The sequence below is a fragment of the Haliotis asinina genome, chromosome 3 (genome assembly GCF_037392515.1).
Source record: "Haliotis asinina isolate JCU_RB_2024 chromosome 3, JCU_Hal_asi_v2, whole genome shotgun sequence".
In the NCBI taxonomy this organism is placed as follows: domain Eukaryota; kingdom Metazoa; phylum Mollusca; class Gastropoda; order Lepetellida; family Haliotidae; genus Haliotis; species Haliotis asinina.
This window is the reverse complement of record NC_090282.1, coordinates 23,204,336-23,219,516: the sequence shown is the minus strand read 5'-3', so window position 1 is coordinate 23,219,516 and position 15,181 is coordinate 23,204,336. Positions and strand designations below refer to the sequence as shown.

The following is a 15,181-nucleotide window of genomic DNA, read 5'->3' as shown; positions in this document are numbered from 1 at the left end:
CCATATATACTACCCATCAAAAGTAATAGCATTCACTATGTGTTATCAATGTATATATATATATGGTTAGATTGAAAATTGATTTCTCTACTACCTTGGGAGAACCAACTTAAGCCTTCAGCAGATGAAATGCACGAGGATCATGCATCACATTGCTGAAAGGCATGTACAAATATCATGTATGTAAACAGCTGTGTTTTGGTGTCAAGTTTTGTTAAGAATTCGACAATTTCCACTGATTTTCATCATTTATTGACCTCATGACAATACTCTTTTGCAACGTTTCGAATTTGTTTTACAATACATCAGTTCATGTGTAAGCAGTACCTTTAAACAGTATCGAATATTTTGCAAAATGTGGTTTAGAACAGTTTACTGAAAAAAATAGGTACATGTACACTACTAAGTCTAAACATTTGATGCGTATTATATGCCATAGATATCGTCACACCTGTCTGTCAACATTTGATGGGTATCATATGCGATAGATGTCGGCACACCTGCATGTCAACATTTGGTGCGCATTATATGCAATAGATATCGTCACACTTGTCTGTCAACATTTGATGGGTATTATATGCGATAGATGTCGGCACACCTGCATGTCAACATTTGGTGCGTATTATATGCAATAGATATCGTCACACCTGTCTGTCAACATTTGATGGGTATTATATGCGATAGATGTCGGCACACCTGCATGTCAACATTTGGTGCGCATTATATGCAATAGATATCGTCACACCTGTCTGTCAACATTTGATGGGTATTATATGCGATAGATGTCGGCACACCTGCATGTCAACATTTGGTGCGTATTATATGCAATAGATATCGTCACACTTGTCTGTCAACATTTGATGGGTATTATGTGCGATAGATGTCTCACACCTGCCTGTCAACATTTGATGCGTATTATATGCGATGGATATCGTCACACCTGCTTGTCAACATTCGCACACCTACTATCTAGATGGTACAGGTATATCTTGAACGTAGTCGATTCAAAGTCACCAAGACGTAAATCATCACCTGACCCATCGGATGTATTCAGGGGCTCTTTCTGCTGACAACAAACATATGGTACATTTGATATGGCTTCAGATGTAATACCTTTATTCTTTTGTGCATAGGTTTAAGGCTAAAAGCTATGGTAGGTCCTCGTGTGTAGTGACATTGAAATGAACCGGGAACAACACAACAAAGTGATCCAGCTGATTATTTGTATTAGCGGCATCGCTCTTGTCTTTTGCTTTAATACACTGATGACATTTATATAACAAAAGGCACGAGTTTGTGTGCAGGCGCCTGATGTAGGTGCAAATCCGGATGGGGCTCAACACAACAGACGTACTAGAATCTACGTGTGATTTCAACACTAAGTGTATTCACAGTTTACAACATATGACACAAGTAGTAGACTGTATCCAAACCATTTACAATTAATTTAAAATCCATAGCTTGAGATTTAAGGAATCGTTGACAAGACAGTCATCCCCTAGTGTTCGCAGGTCAGGTTGCTATTTTCTGCCCAGTTGTTTATTTGTTCCACAAAACTTAATATTGTGGTGTGGCTGTTCATGACGAGCTAGTGCGGTTGAAACAGCATTCCACAGGACTACCAAATGTGTCACAAACATCTAGATTGGTTGTGTATCATGTTAGAATCACTGTTTAATATTTGAGGTACAAATACAGTATCTTCGAATCCAGTTTGTATTCGTTGTACAAATGTGACAGACACACGGGATTAAAGTCAGTTTATGGATTAGCCGATTGGCGACGCTACATTGACTAGCTAAGTAAATCTACATAACCCAAATCTCCATAGCCCCTATGACTTATTTGCGTGGACTCTGAGAACGCTATTTGTCTAATAGAAGTTGTGTTTCAATACACCGAGTTGCCTTTCTTTCGCTAAATATGTTTTATTAATTAATCGCTCAAACCTGCGTGTAATATGTTTGATAGATGTACATAATGTCGATGTACTTACACATGTACATATTTATACGTGTATAGGGACAAGAATAGTAAACAAGGTCCAGTTGTATTGACTCCAAATGTTCTTTGCCCATATTATTGAACGTGTGACATGGGAGTGAATGGCTGTCAAACAGTATCTCGTGTTGACCAGTGTTCTAACCCTGCTGACCTGACGTTTAATACATAGCGTGACTCTTCAATGTATATACTTATTAACCCGGTCGATACGACACTAAAATGCTGGTCGCAAAGATCAGGGGAGGAACCAGAGGCAATTATTTCACAAACAGTCAGCTATTCGGATAATATCAAAATGTTTGGTTGCGTGTCACATAAAAATGGTCTGTTTAGTCCAAGCAATAAAAAACCCATCATGGCTTGCTAGGGTGACTACGTATTCTGACCACTTTTGCTGCAATAATCAAGACAATCACAACAGTTGTGTTTCAGGGAAGACAACTGCTCATAATATTGCACGAGAATATAACCTTGTTTACCGTGAAAAGAAGGCTTCAAATCATTTGGGTTCATAGCTGGATGGCTTCGGGATGTTTCAAAGTTAAAACAATAAGACTGTTATTTTGGTCAGTGTAATGTTTTGCATTAAGTGTATTCAAAGATGTATTAAGAACACAAGTTTTGCAGTATTTTTATGAGGATGTTTCGGAGAGCTTTGGTATATTTCGAAATATGACAGTAATTTTGGTCAAGTTAATGTATTACATTCAGCGCATTCAAATATTTTTTAAGGATATAACTTTTGTAGTAAATCATTATGAAAATATGTTTTCGAGGACGAAACAGAGAGATTGTCCACCCTCCGACAATCAGCATGTTCTTTACACGACAATCATCCGGTTTCCAGTATGTTAGTAGTCCAACAATGTAACAGAGGTAAAATTACAACATCATGGTTAATGACTTGCAGTCAGTGTGTACTTCATTTTAATCATAAACAGCAATAGTTGACTTTGTACGTCATTTTTAGCGCATTTATATTAGCGTTTTCTACATACGATGCCTGCGTGATTATGTCACTTTCTCTCCAAGTGACGTGAAAGTTAGACACAAACTTAGGAAAAGTGCAGAGAAACATACCTGTATTTTCCTTGCTTCTCACAAAGGTGTAAAACTTGTGGAAAAAACCAAAAAGCAAGCCCATGAAAAAATCTTTCACCCGTGTATGTAGGTAATGTAACGATATGTCGAACGAGAAACCATCACGACATGTCTAAATATCTTAAACTCTAAACGTATACCGGAATAGGCACGCATCACGCCAATATCGGCCCATCGTTGCTTGTAGCAGTATTTGAACATTATTACGCAGCCACATCACAACATTTTGAAAGAAACAAACTTGAAGTATACTTTAAACGATTTAAATGATAAAAACTCTAAAGCATGCAAGGTCGGATTGTTTGTATCATCCTTGCATATTTTGAGTATACTTCAACAAATTCTTCATTTTTATGAATAATTGTATGCTGTGAAAATACACGTGAATTATTTGAAAGTCAATGAACAAATGCCATGGCTCTGAAACAGGTGAATTGGTAAGTAGACTCAATAGAAGAAGGATCTGAACTCCCAAAAATCAACGAAGAATTTGCTCTCCAGCGCCGTCAGAATTCCGTGCTTACGAAAACAACCTGCAACAGAAGCGGTTAAAATTGATAAAAGATTGAGCAGTTTCGTCATGAAGGTTAAATAGTGTTTGTTTGGCTTTCGCTCACTCGATAAACGGATACTTGTCTAAGCTTAGGCAAATATACACGTTGTTTCCGTTGAATCACACACGATGTTGGCCGGAGTCCCGCAGGTTTTGGTTGGGGGAACCTTCGAGTAAACAAACCCCTGATCATCTTATAAATAGGCAGGTGGAACCAGTGGAAGACAGAACAAGCTCAGCCCTTCAAGCTGATCACTTCTACAAGGATCTGTGTGCTCTAAACCTTGTACTATACCAAGTGCAATTCTCTGGGGCAACCTTTACAGAACTTTACCTGCACAGGATTCCGTCAGAATCTCAGACCAGCAAAGAACATCAGGAGTTTTCTGTATACAACAAAGGTAAGAAAACACGTTTTATTGCAGAATGTTTCTGCGTCTCCGCTTGAACCAGCATCAGTTATAAGCAATAGTGTCTTTAAGAAAAGAAACAGGGAATTTGGTCTGTTAACAAAACTTTCTGAATCTTTGCTTTCATTGATGGCAACTGTGCTATCATCTGACAGATAATGGCTGTTTTAATGGATAACCAGCGATCAGCCCAGGGGAATGTATTACGCTAGATGTTATAAGGAATAGCTCTGAATCTTATCTCAAGTTAATCATCAGTTCTGGTCTTTGTAACATTAGAACATCAGGAGATTGTTTGTCATTGAAGAAGGAAGCATCTTTGCTCGAGCGAGCATGAATAATTTGCATTAGAAATCAGGGAACAGAAGAGTTAGTATAAGTGATTTGTCTTTTGTATGTTCGTTGTAACCTGTAAGACCACTGTGTGAATGTGGAGAAAATGAAATGGTCTATCAGCAGGGCAATTCAATAAACCTTTTTGAGATATGCTATTTGTGAGATCATATGATCATATAATTATTATCAAACCTTTAAAGATACATGTAAGTTTCTTTTGTCATAATTCTAAAAGAAAAACCGATAAAATCGAAAAATCTCTGAGTCAATATATCTACAAGACTGATTATCTAGTGACCTGATTATCTAGTAAGTTGAAACAATATCAAACTCAGGAACAGACCGTTTTTAGCTGAACTAAACTATTTCTAACTTTGTAATTATGTACATATCAAACGCAATAATTTCCCAGTAAAAGGTAAACCCAGTCATATAAAAATGATACTTTATGATTGAACGCAAAGAAACCTTTATCCCTGGCTAAGCTGTCCAAACACATTGACATTCCTCCCCGTGTGTTGTGGTTGGAGGCAGCGTTCCCACCTATGCACGTGTACCTCCAGACTTGTTGAATCGATAATCGACGGAGGTTGGAATTTGACCAAACAGGTTCTAACGACGTTGAAGGGGATTGAAATGTTTCGCTCTCCAAAGAAAACAAAGGTCAGGGTTCTAATGTTTAAGGCTCATGTCTAAGCGTAAAGGATGTAGAATTTGTCTCAGAAGATTAGAGTGGCTGCGTGCTGCACTCGGCATCGTTTGTTGTTCTAAACCTTTCGTGGCAGGTTACCGGCCCAATTGCTAACAAAGGCTTAGCCTTTTGTAATTATATTAAGGTTGTCATACATGCACCTTTCCTCATTAAAGTACCATTAACGACCTCACGAAGAGAGTGCGAACAATAATCTCTATAAATATTAGTTTAGCATAACTTGCCTTAAGAAAATTGGAGAAACAAATTTAACCTCATCTATCAATTGGCAGCATACTTTGTGCAAAACGTATACCCACCTAAAATATATATATATAATTACCCGGCTGCTTCCAGAAGCACTTTCTGATTAATGATTCCAGGTTTTAGCATGAAATACCTGATCATATCCATGAGGACCTTCTGTATAACCTACTGTGTGCATAATCTATATTTCACCTTGGCTTATTCGTGATGTGAAGAAAGCGCGTGATTCTTCACCAAAGCGACAAGATTCAAATGTGTTTTTCACTTGCATTTGATGCATTTCAAGAACATGAAACTGATTAAGTTTTAAGAATATGTAGTTTAGAGATGACACGTCCGAAATTAAATATAAGAGCTATTCACCGACGCTTCAGCATATTTCGAGAATCGTCGACAAGGTTTGCGATATTGTACGGTATTTCTGTCTTTGCTGCAGCATCAGAATGGCTGCACGGGAGTTGTGTGGACTATTGGCGATCCTTGCGGTCTTCTCTCCAGTTCTAGTTGAAGGTACGTCCAGTCGTGACGAACACATGCGAATTATGTTAAACAATATTGTGGTTCACATTTTATTGTTCGTGATATTGGAGTGGAATAGCAAGACATTTAATATGTTAATTAAAAATTCACTTTGACATTTTTTTTAAAAAAGAAATCTCTGAATTTCACATTTTCTTTACACTCTAAGAAATTGTTTTTAAACGTGAATTGCCTAACATTGAGTCTTTAATTTACAGGCAACAAGAAGATTTTCTGCTACTACAGTAGTTTTGCTCAGACAAGGAACGGAATTGGCAAGTTCCTACCTGAGGATATCGACCCTTACCTCTGCACACATATCATCTACGCCTTCGTGGACATCACCCCAAATGGACGGGACCTTCTCGCTTTCAACTGGAATGATCAGGGACCAAACGGTAAGCACAAGCCTTCTCAAATCACTTGAGTACAAGAAACAAAGTGCATACTTTCATTACGACTTAGTCTTTGCTAAAGTGTATGGCTTTAGTATTATACACAGTTTTGTTGAATCCCTCTGCATCATGTCAAAGTTAATGTACAAATACCAGACGTTGTTGTTTTATGGCAAACATTAATGAGTAAATCTGAAGCAAGTGTACCACATAGTTTCATAAATTAATCTCACAGTTTAGTAATACTGGTTCAGCGACAATGAGACAATGTTGTTTAAACACCCATGTTAGTTATATTGTGAAAAGGCGTGAAATCGACACTGTAAATTTTCCTTCCAGGTCTGTATGCCCGAACCATTGCCCTCAAGAACAAGAACCCAGACCTGAAGGTTCTTCTTGCCGTCGGGGGCTGGCAGATCGGTTCCAAGCCATTCATCCCTATGATCAGCAATGAGTACAACAGGCGCTCATGGGTGAAGAGCGTCGTCAAATACTTGAGATCGTACGTGATTCTGTTTACATTATACACTTGGTCCACTACGCCATTGACAAGTCCTCCATTTATCCATTCAGAACACACGTAACGATCGAAATGATTATCGCTTCTTTGAACAATGTGATCAATGGCAAATGCCTTTTTGAGGGAAATTCTATTTATTTTAAGTAACATGTAATGGTTAAAGAAAAATATTAGCGTATAGATAACAAAATATACAAAAACAAATTGACGTAACGACAGAAAATAAATTAGTTCTGAATAACCGCAAGCCTTCATGTCATGTATTCTTTCAGAAATAACTTTGATGGGTTTGATATGGACTGGGAATTCCCCGCCACACGAGGCAGCCCCCCTGAGGACAAATACAGATTCTCCCTGCTGATGAAGGTACGTTTCATCTACCTGCATGTATATCAATATGTCGACATTCACAATGGTATCTAATCAGTACAAAATGGACATGCTATTAACCGTTCTGTAGAGTTTATTATAAATGTCAATTATAAATAATCCCGGGAAAGGCTTCTCCAAGGACAGGAACACTAGGTAATCAGATTAAAGAAAGCTACAAACGAAGTTCACACAATCAAATCATCAAATTTCCATTTGTATTCATCCTGTAGTAATCAATACAGTTGTTAATATAGAGTGAGTGCGTGAGTACGTTACATCTCGTTTAGCAATATCCATAGCAAGTTCACGGCAGGATATACAAGAAATAGGCTGGACACCATGTATCAATGTGTATGTATCGAAACTGAGTCTTTGGTGTGACGAGCGAACGCTTCACCCTACAGGCTACCCCATCGTTCCCTGTCAATGTAGAAGGAAAATGCACTAATTGTGTTTGCTCATAGGAACTGCAAGAAGCTTTCAAAGCCGAATCGTACAACTCTGGCAAAGAGAAGCTTCTGTTGACTTGTGCCACCGCTTCGGGAACGTACTACATTGACCAGTCCTACGAGCCACAAAAGCTTGTCCAGTGAGTACTGCAATGTTAAACGGTCATCTTGTAAGAACATATGAGAAATCTGTTAAATCATGTATGATATGTTTCAGTGTGAAAACGTCTCTGAAACCATCGAATCTGACTTCTCGTTGATAATATGTGTATACATACAGAGCATTATGAACTTGCATACGCCATACGCTTCTTGTAGCGTATGCTAGGGGTGTTGACCAACTATGTCTGTCCACAGGTACATCGACTACATGTTTCTGATGACATACAACTACCACGGTCAGTGGGAGAAACAAACAGGACATCACAGTGGCCTCTGGAAACACAGAAATGATCCTCCAGGCGAGAAGAGCGAGCTTCATCAGGTACATTTGTCTCCGTTTGATATAATGTCAGAGCATATACACATTTATTCAGTTATAAGTGACGATGTTGAAGTTCTACATGCATCACTGGTTCACATACGCTAGAGTTACAGCCTAGATGAATTAGAAAAGCTTCTCTCAGGGCGTATAGTAAACCTCTTATGCGGTTCTCCCTGACTCTCGAACATCCACAAATTCCCCACTGGGAAAGCGTTTGTTAGCACGTAGTGATCATATTTACAAAGGGACACAACTGCAACCAAATCTTCTCCGGATGAGTCGAACTTTGTTGATGTATGTAAGCCTCACTGATGTCATTTGTATTTAAGCAATGGTCAATCGATTACTGGCTTAACATGGGAATGGACAAGGACCGCCTGATTGTTGGAATCCCCACCTACGGTATGAGCTTTACCCTGGCCAACCCCCACCAACATGGCGTGTTCGCTCCAGCTAGAGGTGGAGGCAGGATGGGCAAATACACCAGCGAGACCGGCATCCTCTCATACTATGAGATCTGCGAGAAAATCAACCGTGAGGGCTGGAAGACAGAATGGATTGATGACCAGGGCGTCCCTTATGCTTACGGTGGAGACCAGTGGGTTGGATTCGAGACCCCCGATAGTATCAAATTGAAGGTAAAATTTATCATTCAAACTATTTCCCACGACAGATCCAGTTCTTTTCTGATAAGTCAGCGCTCGTGAAAATCTGTGAAATAGTCATCAACCCATGCTTGTCGTAAGAGACGACTAACGTGATCGGATGGTCAGGCTCGCAGACTTGTTTGAGAGAGTCATCATATCCCAATTCGATGCTCACAGCGTTGATCACTGTATTGCCCGAATTAGACTCGTTTACACAGCAACGCCATATAGCTGGAATATTGCTAAAGGCCGTTTAACAGCAAACAAACAAATTCTGATATGCCAAAGATATTGCCAAACTAACCGCCCATAAATTTTGGTTCATCTACAATACATTTATGAAAAACAAACAAAGAGTCTGAATGGCAACATTTCATCCTCTGACTGTGCATCCTTTCCAGTCTGACAACATTATTAAGCGTGGTCTTGGAGGAGCTTTTGTGTGGTCTGTTGAGATGGATGACTTTAAGGGAAGCTGCGGCAATGGGCGCTATCCTCTTCTTGGCACCATCACCAAGATTCTGAAACCTTACAGTGGACGCAGAGCCAACACCGCTGATTCAGCAACTGTCCCAAGGTGGAAGCCTACCCCCAAGCCTAACCCTATTGCCCAGCCTAAACCCCAGTGGACCAGAAGGCCCGCAGCAGCAGAAAAACCCAGAAGTAAATCTCCATGGGCTAAACCTACAAACAAGCCCACATGGAAGCCCAAGCCCACATGGAAGCCCAAGCCAACATGGAAGCCCAAGAACGACTGGAAGAAATCTGAAAGGAGTTGGGAAAAGGTCAAGACCACCCCCAAGCACTGGAACGTCCGCCCCACGGGAAGGCCCAGCATGCCTAAACACGATCCTACGACCCAGTCACCCAAACAGAGCCCCTGGCAAAAACCTGGCACAAAACAACCATCAGCAGGTAACTATAGAAACAGTAAAACATGATAAACACGTTTAACAGTCACGACTTTCGTAAACATTGACTACAGTGCATATAAATGCAACATATGCAGAAATATGATACCAGCGACGAACTTGTGTGAGATCGGGACAACCGGAAGCGCTAGTAAAGTCTTCAAAATAATTCTATGAATTATCCAAGAAGGATGTATCGGTCTGTGGTAATGTAAATGCAATGAATAAATCGAAATGAAAATTGACCTATTACTTAATTCCTGTAGCTTCAGACTAACGGTGACCAGTGAGGATCGGGGTAAGAATTGCTCTTCAGTAACCCATCCCTGTCATAAAAGGCAGCTAAATGGATCGGGTGGTCAGGTCCGCTGACTTGGTTGACACGTCATCGTATCCAAATTGCGTAGATCGTCTGGTACGCTTTTGGTCACAGAATTGTCTGGTTCAGACTCGACTATATGCAGGCAGTCGTCATATAGCTGGAATATTGCGAGGTGCGGCTTAAAACAAGAACAATCGAATAAAACAAGCTCATTGAATAAAGATGATAAACGCCGCTGTTATTTGTTCCAGCTGGAAGCATCGACTGCAAGCAGCTTGGAGTTGGAATGTTCACTGATCCCGCCTCCTGTGCACGTTTCGTCATGTGTTTGCCTGGAGCGTGGTTTGACTACGGACCAATCAAGATGGACTGTCCTGCCGGAACGAAATTTGATGAGAATTTGAAAATATGTAACCATGCCAACAGTGTAGAATGCTATGATTAATTTTCCTAATAAGTAATAATTCCTATATCAACATTTTCGAAATTTATTATTTTTCGACCGTGTTTATCAAAAGGGTTCTAATCAATATTCTGTGAACTAATATCTCCTGTGTAACTAAGGGTATATGTTACTATGATGGGTATTTCACGATCTCATGTACAGGTAATCATCTATGCACAAATGAAGTATATCCCCTGTAACATAGGCGATGATGAGTATGCTCCTAGATGACTATTTATTCCCTCCTTGTACCATTGCGTCCATTGATGTACATTGTCACCAAGGGCTCACTTTCGTCTACGAATCGCTTCCATCATATCTACCTTCTCCCAGTACTGTCAAATGGCTGCTGCTGTATTATCCTCTGATGTATTGTTACCCTCTGATCACTGGAACTGTAAACATGATTTTAATACCATTTTAAATGAAGCCGACTCCGTGGAATGGAACGAGCCCTTGCTTCACATTTTTTGTCAGTGCCTTAAACCTTTTATGTCATTACTTTTTGTTCTCTAACTTGCATTCCTGAAATTGCTCAAATTCGTCACAATTCGTTCACCTCAAGGCATGACAAATTGTATATTATCTGTCGATATTTCCATACCCTCCGCATCAACATTGTCATGTACAAATGTATATAGACATACCACTTGTACAACTCCAGTTATGTCCAACCTTGTATATTGAGTGTAAATATGACAGTGAATAAAATAACATTCTAATTAATCACGTTGTCTGTTCCTCTTCAATCGTGAGGAAATTAACCAGCCATTGACGAGGAGTACTTCTTATCATTGTGTCTTGAAGATGACTACATACCCAAAGTCTCATGGCGGCGGCAATGTTACCCGTCTCCCGTTGTGATGAATATATTATCAAGGTATCGCGGTGGTGACTATATTACAAATGTATCATTGTGACGACAATGTTACCAATATATCATTGTGACGACAATGTTACCAATCTATCATGGTGGTGACGATTGTACCTATGTATCATTGTGACGACAATGTTACCAATGTATCATGGTGGTGACTATGTTACCAATGTATCATGGTGGTGACTGTTTAACCATTGTCCCATTGTGACCATAATGTTACCAATGTACCATTCATATGGTGGTGACTGTGTTACCCATCTCCCATTGTGATGACATTGTTATGTTATGTTATCATGATGGTGACTATGTTACCGATGTATCATTGTGACGATAATGTTACCAATTTATCATGGTTGCGACTGTTACCAGTATATCATGGTGGTGACTGTGTTACCAGTGCCCCACTGTGACGATAATATTAGCAATGTATCATGGTGGTGACAATGTTATCCGTCTCCCGTGGAGACCATGTAACCAAGGTATCATGATTGTGACTTAGTTACCGATGTGTCATGGTGATGACAATGTTACCAATGTATCATGGTGGCGACTGCTATTAGTGTATCATGGAGGCGAGTATGTTAACAGTGTATCATGGTGGTGACTGTCTTACCAGTGTCCCATTGCAACTATGTTACCAACTGTGACTATGTTACCAATGTGTAATGGTGGTGACCTTGTTCCCAGTGTATCATGGTGGTGACTAAGCTACCCGTGTATCATGGTGGTGACTAAGTTACCGATGTATCAAGGTGGTGACTGTTTTACCATTGTCCCACTGTGACGATAATATTACCAATCATTGTAGTCACAATGTTCCCAGCGTATACTCGCGATAACGTGATCATCGCAATAATACCAAACATTCTGACCAAATTAACCATTCTTGGAAACTGAAGACATAAGCCCCGTTTCCGCACCGAATCCCAATTACTTAAAAATATCCCACACATTCAAACTTTGCACGAGCCCGATTTCCACGCAGGGGTAGTTCTCATGAAGCCCAATTGTGGTGTCGCGAGCCACCATCTTGCTTGAATATTTCTGAAGCCATCCTTACTCACAAAACAAAAGCACTGATGCCGTTCAAAGCCAGTCAGTGAAGAGTGGGTGAGTGAGTGAATTACGTTTTACGTCGCGTTTAGCAAAATCAAATACCCATGTACCCATGAGGGGAATCTAACCCGGGTCTTCGGCGTGACGAGCAGATGCTTTAACCACCAGGCTACTCCATCGTCCCAAGTCAGTGAAGAAGATTCATCGCCTTAATGTTATCGTTTATCACACAGTAATGTGAACTACTGACTGCATTATCGACTGTGAAATTCACTCCAAGAAATGTATGTCCAGAGTGTTGACCACTGGTCTCAGGCCTCTACGCCAGCACCAGGTTAGACAGTAATAATTGTGAGAGTCGAAAATGATGATGATTATTCCTATCATTCTGACTAATTGAGGTTCTCTAGCTGTTCACTGTAATGTCCGTTAATTTGAACTGACAAGGGAATCCAGTGAGTGAGTGGGCGAGTTTCAGTTGTACATCTCTTATCAATATTTCAACAATAACAACACCAGGAATGAGTCTTCGGCGTAATAAGCGAACTTATTAACAGCATTTATCTATTTTGTAAATGCATGCCCATTCACAATAACAGTAATGTTAGACTTGCATGTAGCTTTACTGTACTTTCTCCGCGTATACAAAACTATTGGACAGAAGAAAATAATACATATGAACATTTTTTAGATCATGATTATTCATACTCGTATCGAAATTGGGTTTTGGATCTGTAGTGTGCATTACCCGTGTCTGGTTCGACAGATAACTGTAATGTTTAGGTCAGACACAGGTAATCCAGTCTTGAAGTGGACACTTTCTTGGGCCGGCGGTTTAGTTGCACAATGATCACGCTAAAGATTCACACCACATGTTCTTCCTCGATGCGCTCCTAGTGTGTATACTCCATCTACGAAGGCTGTGGGAATCTTTCCCGCTCTAAACGGAAACACACACAACAGTAATCCACAAACTGTTCCAGATTGTACCATTCTGCCTTGTGGAGCGGACAAAGTGGATATGTGTTACCCTGACGTACTAAATGTGTTTAACACTGATTTGACAATATATTCATTCACATCCGTCAATTCCCCACGCGGTGCCATGTGTGAAGCCCATTTCTGATATCCACTGCCGTTATATTGCTGGAATATTGCTAAAAACGGCTAAAATCCAACTCGCTAACTTTACTCCGGGCTCATTTACAACTGACGTATTTTACTGTCAGTTACAGTTCTCAGGGGCAACCCGTGTTCTCCTGCAAAACAAAATTCTGCGCATATTCCGGCGGAAGTGGTATGACGGGTAACCAAGGATTATGGGATATATGATAGTGTTGAGAGTGCTTGCCATTATGCCCGCCACGTACAGTTCAAATGGAGCAACCCAGGTTGTTATTGTCGCTGTAGTGAAACCCCTATAATCGATGGTCAGGGCCGTCAGCAGGAGCAAGTGAGATGTGATATACAGCTGTCCTACCAAAAGAAGGGCGATTATCAATTTCCTCTGTCGCTGAGCCTTCTTCAGTTTGAGGAGAACATCCAATGGCGCAAGTCTGAACTTTATTGATGTTTCTTCTCTGTAGCGTTTTGTCACTATGATCCCAATGGCTAAGTTCAGCCCTAAGAGAATGGCCATCAAGGGGGCTGCGTTGCCCATGATGACGAAACACACATATGTGCCCGTCATGACGTAAGCCATGTTGCATGCAGTGAAGTTTAATTGTCTTCTCTGTCTGTCAGCTATGGAGTTGGCGCCCAACATTGGGATGAGAAGACAAACTATTCCATACACCCAGATGAATATTGTTACTTTCCTCGTTCGGGACGATGTCACGATGGCCAGATACCGGAGAGGATAGAAAATACTGATACTCCGTTCCACGGTCATTGCAAAGAGGAAACCCAAAGGCAAGGTCAAGGAAATCAAGGCGGGCGAGTTGAGAGCAACACACGCCAACGAGTTGATCCCAAACACTTCGAAGTCAGCAACGAGATTGAGAGGAGCAGCTACAGTTGGTATTAAGAGATTGGCGACAGCGAAACTGACTGAGAAATGTACGGAGCCATAGTTGGACTCGTGTGTCTTCAGGCGAGCTTTGATGAAGATAAAGTTAGTGACGATAGACAGCATGCTTATGACCGTCAGTCCTGTAACATGAATGGTGTCATATGCTACACCGCGACCCATGAAGACAACTATGAAGACTACAAATGCTTCTGTCAGTTTAGATCTGACTCTCCGATATGTTCTGATCAGAAAATGTAATGGGCAGTAATGTCCCCACATTCAGGCCCATTTCGGATCATACATTGTGCTTACTGTTTGACGAACTTGACTTGAAGTACTTCGAAGTAACAATGTGCACTGGTAGTTTACGTACAGTGGTAGAGGTCGTAGTGGTGGTCGTTTTGTCACTGGAAACCACCGTCGTTGCCGCATCAGTTGATCTTGTGGCACGTAGCAAACTTTGGTTCATTTCCTTTGGAAAAACAAGCCAAAAAAGGAGTTAAAGTATCAATCAATTATGATGAATATGTTGTGTCGTAAAATATCTTATCACATAGAAACCAACATTTTTTAAAACACTTTCATGATTTGCATATGCATGTATTCGATATTTGCCATCACTTTGGGATCATGTCATCAGCGTTTTAATGGCAGCTACAACAGAATGCAAGTTATTTGTTGACTTGTTATGTTATTCGGTAGTAACAATTGTTTTTTCTGTTTGTATGTGAACACAGTCGATAATGGACCAAAAGGACACATACAGTATTATAACGTTGAATTTACCGGGACTAGGTATGCTTTTACA

The 15,181-nt window shown here is 40.4% G+C and overlaps 2 protein-coding genes across 2 annotated transcripts; one reads left to right on the top strand and one right to left on the bottom strand.

Annotated features, from left to right (window-relative positions):
• Positions 1 to 4,876: 4,876 nt before the first annotated feature.
• On the top strand, positions 4,877 to 11,145 carry LOC137276679 (chitinase-3-like protein 1). Its single transcript, XM_067808296.1, has 9 exons — positions 4,877 to 5,872; positions 6,100 to 6,279; positions 6,616 to 6,778; positions 7,069 to 7,162; positions 7,633 to 7,757; positions 7,975 to 8,101; positions 8,431 to 8,739; positions 9,150 to 9,663; positions 10,233 to 11,145. Exons 1-9 carry the CDS (start codon positions 5,806 to 5,808, stop codon positions 10,424 to 10,426), a joined length of 1,773 nt encoding a protein of 590 aa, XP_067664397.1. The 5' UTR covers positions 4,877 to 5,805; the 3' UTR covers positions 10,427 to 11,145.
• A 2,442-nt stretch (positions 11,146 to 13,587) lies between these two features.
• On the bottom strand, positions 13,588 to 14,496 carry LOC137278763 (adenosine receptor A2b-like). Its single transcript, XM_067811274.1, has one exon. It carries the CDS (start codon positions 14,494 to 14,496, stop codon positions 13,588 to 13,590), a length of 909 nt encoding a protein of 302 aa, XP_067667375.1.
• Positions 14,497 to 15,181: the final 685 nt, after the last annotated feature.